The 10,062-nt window shown below is 56.8% G+C and overlaps 1 protein-coding gene across 1 annotated transcript in view; it reads right to left on the reverse strand.

Moving 5' to 3' along the window:
• Positions 1-1,909: 1,909 nt before the first annotated feature.
• P2RX4 (purinergic receptor P2X, ligand-gated ion channel, 4) overlaps positions 1,910-10,062 on the reverse strand; it is a 17,299-nt gene continuing 9,146 nt past the window's right edge. Inside the window, exons 3-12 of the mRNA XM_006894714.1 lie at positions 8,142-8,213; positions 7,975-8,047; positions 7,584-7,680; positions 6,388-6,468; positions 6,162-6,303; positions 5,941-6,077; positions 3,803-3,896; positions 3,495-3,560; positions 2,955-3,050; positions 1,910-1,936 (exon numbers count right to left, since the gene is read on the reverse strand). Of these exons, the coding sequence (XP_006894776.1) occupies positions 1,910-1,936; positions 2,955-3,050; positions 3,495-3,560; positions 3,803-3,896; positions 5,941-6,077; positions 6,162-6,303; positions 6,388-6,468; positions 7,584-7,680; positions 7,975-8,047; positions 8,142-8,213 (885 nt within the window). The remainder of the gene's footprint in view (positions 1,937-2,954; positions 3,051-3,494; positions 3,561-3,802; positions 3,897-5,940; positions 6,078-6,161; positions 6,304-6,387; positions 6,469-7,583; positions 7,681-7,974; positions 8,048-8,141; positions 8,214-10,062) is intronic.

Raw genomic sequence — 10,062 nt, forward strand, 5'->3', positions numbered from 1 at the left:
CCAGGCCAGCTCCTCAGCCAGGTCCCTGCGGGGTCTGACCTCGGCCGTGGCGGACACCGCCCAGCCTTCCCGCTGGCGACCCCTCCTGACGGGCCTGAAGCAGGTGCAGCCTGGCCATGGGGTGGGTGGTGACTTGTTTTATGCATCTGTTCACCGAGGAGCACCTCCACAGGTCAGCCACCACCGGGAAGTGTCTGAGGCTCGTGAGTTTGCAGTTTGAGGAGTCTGAATGACACCCACGTTCATGTGTGGACTCAAGGTTGAAGGACACCCCTTTAAGGGACAGGTGACCCGAGAACGTGAGAGTGGCGGGGGCACATCAGGAAAGGCAAGGCCACCCCTCACCCTGACTCAGTATTCTGCCGTGGCCGCCGGCTCCCACGTGTGGGGCTCCACCTGACTGTGGCTGGCTTCAGGAGCGATCACCAGGCCTTTCTTCCACAGCACCTGTAGGTGTACTTGAACTGCTAACCGTGTGATGACTGCCAAGCACTGCGGTGTTTGCACCACCCTGGGAGAAGTCAGCACCCATGAGTCCAGGCGGGCACTTTCAGAATGGCAGTGAGAGCGGAACTTGGCTGGAAGGACGTGGTGAACTTTTTTTACGTCCCTAACAGGAACTGGCCCAGGTTAGTTATTTAACAGGCAAAGACGGTTTCTAAAAGAACCTGTCTCCAGTATCGGGGAACAAGTTGATGGCGGGGGCGGGGCGGCTTTGTGTAGGAGAGTTGGAGCACCTGATGGAGAATAAGTAGGTGTGAAGTCTTCCCTGGAAATAGCATTCGGGAGCCCAGGCAGCGGCTGTATGTGGTGGCTGCTGAGAGGAGGGGGACACGCCCTGTGCATGTCTCCCTTTAAGACCTGCAGGAGCCGGACATTGTCAGAGAGGGAAAATGTAACTATTTCCCCCTAAAATGAGCAGCAGGGACCGTCAGAGGCTGGGAAATCCAAGACCCAGGCCAGCGGTTCCGGCTCTCATTGGTGGTCCTGTTTATCAGTGTTACACAAAAATGTCAACGTGGGCACAGATGTCACTAGAGGAAAGTGAAATCACAGAAACTCTGGGAATACAACCAAAAAGGGATCGAACCCGTCAGGCCTTTAAGATGAAAACCCCACCGCTATTCAGTCCGTCCCTACTCCTGTGAGCCGGAAGGTGGATGGGACTGCCGGAAGGTTCCGGGCCGTGAATCCTGGCCAGAGCTGATGCCTCATCATCCTTCAGAGCAGCTTCAGGACTCGAACCGCTGACCTTCGATGAACAGCCAACACTCAATCCTTGGGCCCTCAGAGTGGCTCTTAGTAGGAGAAACACTGCCTAGACTTGAGAACACAGCTGGCTTTGGCCTTTAGGGATGCGGGGAGCTGGGACCAGCAGGCCGACTGGACAGAGGAAAAGGCTGTAAGGAAGGTTCTGGTGCTGGTTGAAGAGTAGCACACGCAGAGATTAGGAAAATGGTTGATTTAATGTTTGGTCCCTGGTCACATCGCACAGTGATCCTCAGAGGAGACATCCTGACCAGTTCCTGAAGGCCGGGGTCCATCCCAGGCGGCTGGGGCCCAGTGTGCTCAGAACCTGAAGGCCACCTTGGCAAGCCCTGTCCCATCTGTGTGCCTGGCCCCAGGGGCTGGAGATGAGCTTCAGAGGAAGGCCAACCCAGCAGATAGCACGGTGGCCACACATCAAGCTCTCCCAGTGACCCCACCCCAGGTGGCATGGACAGCAGAGGCCTCAAGTCACATAAACTGCAGGGGCTCTCACAACTCAACCCCAGGTTGTCCCAGGGCTCAGGTGTCAGGAACAACGGGGACCCCGACACCACCATCCAGCAGAGGCAGCCTGGCTTCCCTGCAGAGCGGGCACAGGACTCTGGATGACCAGCAGCCCCTCGGCCAGGCATGGACGTCATCACGGGTCTGTCTCACCGCTGAGGCCCTGCAGAGAAGGGTGAGAGATGAGTGCACCTCACGCAGGAGTGAATGCTGTCACCGGGGAGGTCACGCGGGAGTTCTAACTCTTGGAACTTAGGGGGAGACCTTGTTTGCAACTAGAGTCTCTGCAGATGCTGTCAGTCACTTTAGGGAGCTCTGGTGGCTTAGTGGTAAGGAGTTGGGCTGCCAACCAAAGGTACAGGGTTTGAATCCACCAGCTGCCCCACTGGAGAGAGATGGGCAGTCAACTCTCGTGAGATTCACTGTCTACAAAAACCTGCTAGGGGGCCAGCTATAGGTCACTTCCAGGTTCTTAACAACAACGTCGGGTTAACATGAGCCGTCCCCGACCAAGAGGTTCCAATCCATCTGTCAGATGGTGTTCTACGAAGGAGCAGACACGGACAGAGGGAAGCTGGCCAGGCAAAGATGTGCCCACAGTCCAGCAGTCACTGGGGCCACCAGAAAGGAGCTGGGAATGCTAAAAGATCACCCCAAATTCTTCAGTGGAGTGTGGCACCACCGTTACTTGCGGCGCCTGGCTGCTGGACGGTGAAGAGAATGTGTTCCTGGTGTGAGATGCACAGATGCAGGGTTTTGTCATGCTGTCCGTGATCGTAACTGACAGATGATGCTGGTTAACAAGCCCCTGGGTGGGTTTCTAGGAGAGGCTGTTCCCTGGAAAGGGACACGGTGCTAGGGAAGGGGAGAGTCTGCGGAAGAGAGGGAGGCCCCTGACGAGATGGACTGACTGACTGCAGCGTGGGCTCAAGGGAGAGTCTGTGAGGATGGCACAGGCCGGGACGGGGCTCAGGGCTGTTAAGAGGGTCCCTCACTGGCAGCACCTAACAAGTATTAAAAACCACTGCATGGTGCCAGTCCTGGCCCTGGCGGTCCAGAGGGCAGGGCTGTGCGGAAAGCATGACTCCCTCCATAGAAGACCCTCACCCCGCCTGGCCCTGGCTCAGGGCCCCCTCACTGGCCAGTTCCAGGCCCTCAGGCCTCTGGGAGCGCAGGCCCACCTGTTCGTAATCTTCCACGAACTTGTATTTCTTCTCCCGGTAATAGAATCTCTTCTTCATGCAGTACAGGACTATGACATCACACAGCACTGTCGCCTGAACGGGCCCAGGGTGAGAAGGAGAGAGCTGGGGCCCAGGCCTGTCAGCGCCCCTCCCGGGAGGCCTGTCCTCACTGGGCAGGAGAGGTGCTGGGGGCACAGGGACAGTGGAGGAGGGGACGAGGTCACGGGCTGTGGCCTGAGGGCTGGTGTCACACACATCCCACCTGTGCCCCATGGCTCCCCAAAGCTCCTCCCTCTCCCACTGGTGAAGGCGGAGATCTTGGTGACCCCAATCCCGGTCAGTGGTCACTGCCTTGGTGACACCCCCCCCCCCGAGCCAGCCCCAACACTGAATTCCTTCACGTGTTCTTCCCTGTGCCAGGGTTAGGGGCTGCAGTCTGCATTCCCTTTATCACCACTGGACACTGGAAACACCAGAACTCTCCTGGGGCTGTTCCCACTGCCCAGCAGGCCTCATGTAAGAGTCTGAAGCACTCACCACGCCTAGCAAAGCCAAGCCGGAGCCCACGTTAATCATGGTGGGGATGATGTCAAACTTGCCAGCCTGCGGGTGACAAGGTGACAAAGCTTCACTGGGGGTAGGGACCCCCTGGCCCTGGGCACCAACAGTGAGGTCTGGAGAGGCTGGCCCTGGGCACCAACAGTGGGATTTGGAAGAGGCCACCCCCAGGTTGTGGGCACCACCAGTGGGGTCTGGAGAGGCCGCCCCCTGGCCCTGGGCACCAGCAGCGGGAGAGAGGCCACCCCCAGGTTGTGGGCACCACCAGTGAGGTCTGGAGAGGCTACCTTCCCGAACACGATGATGTCGAAGCGGATGCCGTAGGCCTTGATGAGGGTCCGGTGCTCGGCGCCGGCCGGGCTGCTGTAGTACTTGGCGAACCTTGAGAGGGAGATGGTGGGGTGTTCAGAGACACACAGAGCGGGCAGGTGGGGCGACTGCCCGGGGGTCAGCAGAGCTCGCCGACCCTGGCAGACCTGGCACCGCCTAAAGCAGCTCTCAGCTGAGCCTGGCACCCTGATTCTCCCACGTGGGCCATGAAGCGGCAGGTGGCCCGGGCGCCGGCAGAGGGCACAGGAAGCTGTCAGATGGATCCTGCAGCTCAAGCCGGCGCCTCCTGCTCTGACCGTCCTGACGCCACCGAGCCACCTGCCCCCGTCAGGGAGCTCTGGCCACTGAGGGGACAGTGCCAGCCAACACCACAGGGCCGCGGAGGGAGGCTGCTGTAGCCCTCATAGCACTGGCACCAGATGGACCCACTGACCCACGGAGAGATGAGTGAGAAAGAAAACGTGGAGTCGGATCTCTATCCAATAGTAAAACAGAACGAAGCTCTGACACGTGCTGCTCAGTGGACGCACCTCAGAGCCAGGACGCTAAGTGAGGGATCCAAATACAAACCACAAAAGAACATCTCCATTCATGGGAAGCAACCGTGGACAGACGTGCTGACAGAGGAGGGACTACAGACAGGGAGTAGATAGCTGGTTGTTCAGTGAGGGGGTGGGGCACAGAGGTGACAGCTGAGTAAGTGGTGTTTTGGGGGTGACAAATGATCTAGGATGAGGTCATCGTGGTGGCCGCAACAATCTGTCACCACAGTAAAACCCCCCAACTCATGCTCTGTGAAGGTGGGACCCCCTGGGTGAGTGGCCTGACGTGTGTTACCTCAGTTTAGAAAGTGCCCCAACAAAACTCGGGCAGAAAGAAAGAGGAAAACCACCACCAAAACCCAATGGGGAAGGAAGGCCGTGAGCCGCCCCGCCACGAGCCACCCCGCCACGAGCCCTGCTGGAGCCGTGGGTGGTTAGGGTTTGGCTGCCAGGCACCAGGCAGGGGTCCACCCCCACCGGTCGAGGAGAAGGGTGTGCACTGCTCCCCGGCAGCCCACAGGCCTGGAGCCTCAGGGGCAGGTCCACTCCAGCCCCAGAGCCACTAGGAGATGTCAGCAGACTGGGGATGGGGTCCCTGCTCGATGCCCCGCTGCACCTCTCCCCCCCAAGCCTCAGGATCTCCGCAGAGCTCTCCACAAGGACAGGGTGACAGTCGGTTCTAACGCTGCAGCCAGGCCACAGGCTGCGGCCCTGCCCTCAACAGGCCACATGCCTGGCCGCGTCCCTGCCCCGCAGGCCACAGGCGGCCAGGAGCTGACCCTACGTGTTTAATGACCCTCACATATGCTGCTCTGTGTGTGGTCACTAGAGGGAGACAACGGCAACACAGAAGCGGTGCAGACCCAGGTCCCTGCTCGGCCGGACGGCTGTGGGCCAGGGGCCGGACCAGGGTGCACGATGCTGACCAGGTTTCCCTCTGCTGTGGACTTGATTCCGATGCTCCATTACCCGACAGTCAGGAGGACTGCCCGCCCCGCCCACGCCTGCAGGCTTTACGGAGCAGATGGCCTCATCTTTATCTGAGCAACTGGTGGATTTGAACCACCAACCTTTCAGTCAGCAGCCTGATATGTAACCCACTGCACTACCAGGACTCCTTCAAGGGATGTATGAGAGACATACACTATGATTCCTCTGGAAGGAAACTCCCCATTTGGGCAGAAGTGTAGAGGGAAGTCAGATGAGTGTTGCCGGGGGCCGGGCAGGGGGCAGGGCTGGGCCACTCCGGCCAGCGAGGATTTACAGTCTCAGAAACTGGCCGGTCACCAAAGTCAGGCAGACTTGACGGTCGGTGGTTATGTTTGTCATCAAAGAGCTGCCTGCCCGGGGCTGCCCAGTGTCCACTCTACCCATGGCCTCGCCTTGCTCCCCCAGGTGGCTCAGGCCTCCCCAGGGAGGTGTCCTGCACTTGGACGAGACAGGGAGCCTGAGCTCTGGTGGCACCGCCAGGCACTGGCGTCCTGGAGTCTGGGACCTAGATCTGAGAAGAAACCCAGTCCCGGCCACCCGCCAACGCCCGGAGATGCCCCCACCTGAAATTGTAGCCGGGGGACACGTTGTGGTCGGCGTCGCGGTTGTCCAGGCGGCGGAAGGAGTACCGGGGCAGGCAGAGGGCGGCACTGCGGTCCAGGTTACAGTCCCATCTGATCTGGATACCCATGATGCCCCCCTGCGGGTCAGGGCAGACGGGCTATCAGAGCGTGTTCCCTCGCCAGACACGCCTGCGGATGGACACCAGCGAGGCCTCGCCTACCTCCACCGCCATGTCCTGGAAGCTCTGCCCCGCGCTCGCCACGATTCCGCCCAGGCGGAAGATGGGGCAGAAGGGGTCTGTCCGTGCGTCGTAGGTGCAGGATTTGAGGTAGGACGTGGTGATGTTGGGGAGGATGTTCCTCCTGGAGACAAGGGATGGACGGGACGTCAGGATGCCTGGGAGGGAGCCGGGCCCCCACACAGCAAGCCCCGGCCCCCCCACTCACTTGCTGAAGTTAAACTTGGGGTACCAGATGTTGTTCTTGACCAAAAGGGTGAAGTTCTCTGCAGCCTTCAGAAAAGCAGGCCTGAAAAGCAGTCAGGACACGTTACTAGTGAGAGACAGAAATTTGTTGTCTTGATGGAAATAAAGTCAGGGTGCTTCGTAGAGGGGAGGGGACTGAGACTTCATCTCACATGCTTTGGGGACACTCTCAGGAGGGGCCAGGCCTTGGAAAAGGACATCAGGCTGGGAAAGGTGGAGGGAGGGTCAGCAAGACGGACAGTGACCGGGACAGGGGGCTCGAGCGTGTGAGGCAGTGAGGGTGTGGGACGGGGCACGTCTCTGTCAGGTAGGGCTGTGATAGAGAGTTGTCCTGAGAGCACCTAACAACAAGAGGTGTGAACACACACACACACCCCTCAGTGTAATACTTGATGTTTTTTTATTGTGATTTGGACAGGATGTTTACAGAACTAACTGGTCTAACAGCCACATGCCTTGTTCCTTGACACTGACTACAGTTCCCACCAGCTCTCCTCCTGCCCCGGACCTGTGTATTTTTAAAACACAATGTCTTAAAAGTGTTAGGTGTCAAGAAACTGTCTGTAGCACCTTGTACTCTGAGCTTAAAGAGAGCCCTCCCACCCAGGCCCCCCCCAGGGAACAATGGGCCTCTCCCCTGGCTGCAGGCACCTAAGGACCCTGGAGCAGCTGCAGTCTGATGGCCACATGCTGGTGGCCCATGGCACTGCAGTACTTGCCCCAAGGGGCACAAGGCAGGTGTGTGAGTCCCCGCAGGTGAACTGGGCTACTGGATCTTGACCTCCGAGAAAGCACGGAGTTGGCCCTCAGACACCCTTCCTCCTGGACCTGCACCCACCCCCGAGATCATCGTTCAGACCAACAACAGGCCTGGAAAGAACGAGACTCAGCAGAGAGGCATGTCCCTGCCAGGGCGTCAACCGTGCAGACTCACAGGGCAGCCAGCACCTGCCCCAGGGTGAGCGGGAAGAGTGGGAAAAGATGGGCCAGCGAGGACATGGGGGGCACTGGCCCCAGCGTCACACCACAAAGGTGTAGGCACTGCCGAGTGGAACGAACCCCTGCACACTTCCACCCAAGCCATAAGGTGTTTAAAACCAGGACACAAAAGTACCCCCTCTATCTGCGGGTGACCGAGGACCCTCCCACATGACTCACTTGGGCACGTGGCCATCATCCTCCACGGGACACCAGGCAGCCACTTCGCAAGTCTTCACGGACGTGTTGAACGGAACACACTTTCCCGTGGACACTCCTACAGACGGGGACACAGCCACAGGCCTCTCAGAGCCCCCTCAGTAAGGGAAGGGCATATCCCCCACCAAGTCCCCTCACAGGAAGTCCAGCTGTGGGGTAGAGACATGCCAGGAAGTAGGGCCCAGGCAAGTGGAGGACAGGGAGGGGTCAGGGCTCCCGAGACAGAGGTGACCCCTCAGAGGACACTGACTCCCCCGGTCATGTGATTTCCCAGGCACAGGAGTCCCCACGGTGGATGTCCTGGGGATCCCATCCCCCAGGCTGAGCTGTCTGGGCCCGCAGGTGCCCCTACCATTGCTGTGGGTGCTTGTCGAGCCCGCGGTGCAGTTGTCGTCCGACTCGCACGTCGTGGTCTTATCTGGAATCTGGAGAAAGAAGAGAAGGGCGGGCATGTTCCCGGGCCTGGCCGCACGCGTCCCCAGCCTGGTGCAGACAGGGTGCCCCCGAGAAGCCACCTACCTCAGGACACACGCCCTGGGTCTGGTTCATGGTTACGATCACGTTGGTCATGATAAAGAGTGAGTTTTCCTCCTGCAGCGGGGGGTGAGAGGGGGCAGAGCCACCCAAAGAGTCAGCTCTTTCCTCGCTGGTGCCCCCCCCCCACATTCAGTGTGACTTGTCAGGCGGACTGCTAGCCACAGGCTGGCCCTTGGAGTCCACCAGGTGCTTCAGTGGAGAAGGATGGGCAGTCTCCTCCCAAGAGGATTTACAGCCTCGGAAACCAGTGGAGGCTCGTCTGGAACCACCTGCCGACAGTCTGGGTTGAGGAATGTCCACACAGGAGACCCTCATACGTAATCGAAGCGCACACGGGGCCTCCAGAGGGTGCCCGTGCACAACGTCCACCACAGTGCTGCTCTCCACAGCCAGAGGTCAGGGCAGCTCCTGCCTGAACGCTTGACCGGAAGAGCAAACGCATCCATGCAGAGATCCTGGTACCCAGCCAGGGACGGGCAAGGATACGTGCTCCCCGTGGGGCCACCTCGAGGACACCCTGCCGAGGCAAAGCTGCCAGACACACGACCAGACTGTACTTCTAAGGATCTATTCAGAATAGGCAAGTCCCAAAACAACTCTAAGATACCATCTCACCCCAGTCAGAATAGCAAAATTCAACAGCAGAAAACAAATGCTGGCGACGTTGTGGAGAAACGGGAACCCTTATTCACTGTTGGTGGGAGTGTAAAATGGTGCAGCCACTGTGGAAGGCGGTGTGGTGCTTTCTCAAACAGTTGCAAATAGAGATACCATTTGACCCAGCAATTCCACTACTGGGAATATACCCCAGAGACCATAACTGATACCCACACAGATATATGCACACCCATGTTTATTGCGGCTTTGTTCACAATAGCAAGGAGTTGGAAACAACCCAAGTGCCCAGCAACAAACGAATGGATAGAGAAGCTGTGGTATATTCACACGATGGAATACTACGCTGCATTGAAAAACAAGGAACTAATAAAACAGTATACAAGATGGGTGACCCTGGAGGATGTTATGCTGAATGAAATCTCTCAGTCACAAAAGGATAAATACTGCATAATACCACTTCTGTAAAGCAGGACTGACATCAGGGTTGGGGGGGAACTAAGAAAAGAGGGGATAAATAATGTATACACTGAAACAGATGAGGGAGAGAACTATTTAAAAGGAATTTGATTGGAGATTATTGTCATGACAAGAATCTAGAATGAAAGCTGCATAGTGGAGTGGACTGGGGAGGTACTGTATAATAATGAAAGAATTTTAAATTTTTCTTACTTTTCAAAGAGAAAAGTGATCAAATCCACCAGATGCTCTGCTGGAGAAGGAGGGACAATCTCCTCCTGTACCAGTTAGATCTGATTTGACGGGATACACACAAAATATAATAAAATAAATTTTATTACAAAACCCCAAAATTTAAAATCCCAGTGTGCTTGTATGAAACCTATACTTGGACTGGGAAGAAGTCAATATGTTAGTTATGAAGGCATCAATTCTATTTCATTTTCCCTTATTCATTGTTCAAATCTAAGATATAGAGGAAACAATTGGAAATACCTTAGCTTGAATGAGATACATCTTAGTCTTTAAACTGACTTTGTTGTTCTTTAGCCTTTTGGAGAGGTCCTTGAAAGCAAATTTTCCCAATCAACTTCTTTTGATTTCTTGACTGCTGCTACCATGGGTGTTAATGGTAGATGCAGGTAAGTGAAAAGAATTATCTTGCTGTTGTTATTATTATGTGCAATTGAGTTGACTGTGGTTGCAACCCTGTGAACTGTAGCTCTGAACCCTGCTGTGTGCTGAGCCAATCTCACTGTCTCTGACACACTTGTCCCCATTATCCTAGTCACTGTGTCAATCCATCTCATCCAGGGTCTTCCTCTCCTGT

Source organism: Elephantulus edwardii, unplaced genomic scaffold (assembly GCF_000299155.1).
Source record: "Elephantulus edwardii isolate Elephantulus edwardi_28Jun2011 unplaced genomic scaffold, EleEdw1.0 scaffold00148, whole genome shotgun sequence".
Classification (NCBI taxonomy): Eukaryota; Metazoa; Chordata; class Mammalia; order Macroscelidea; family Macroscelididae; genus Elephantulus; species Elephantulus edwardii.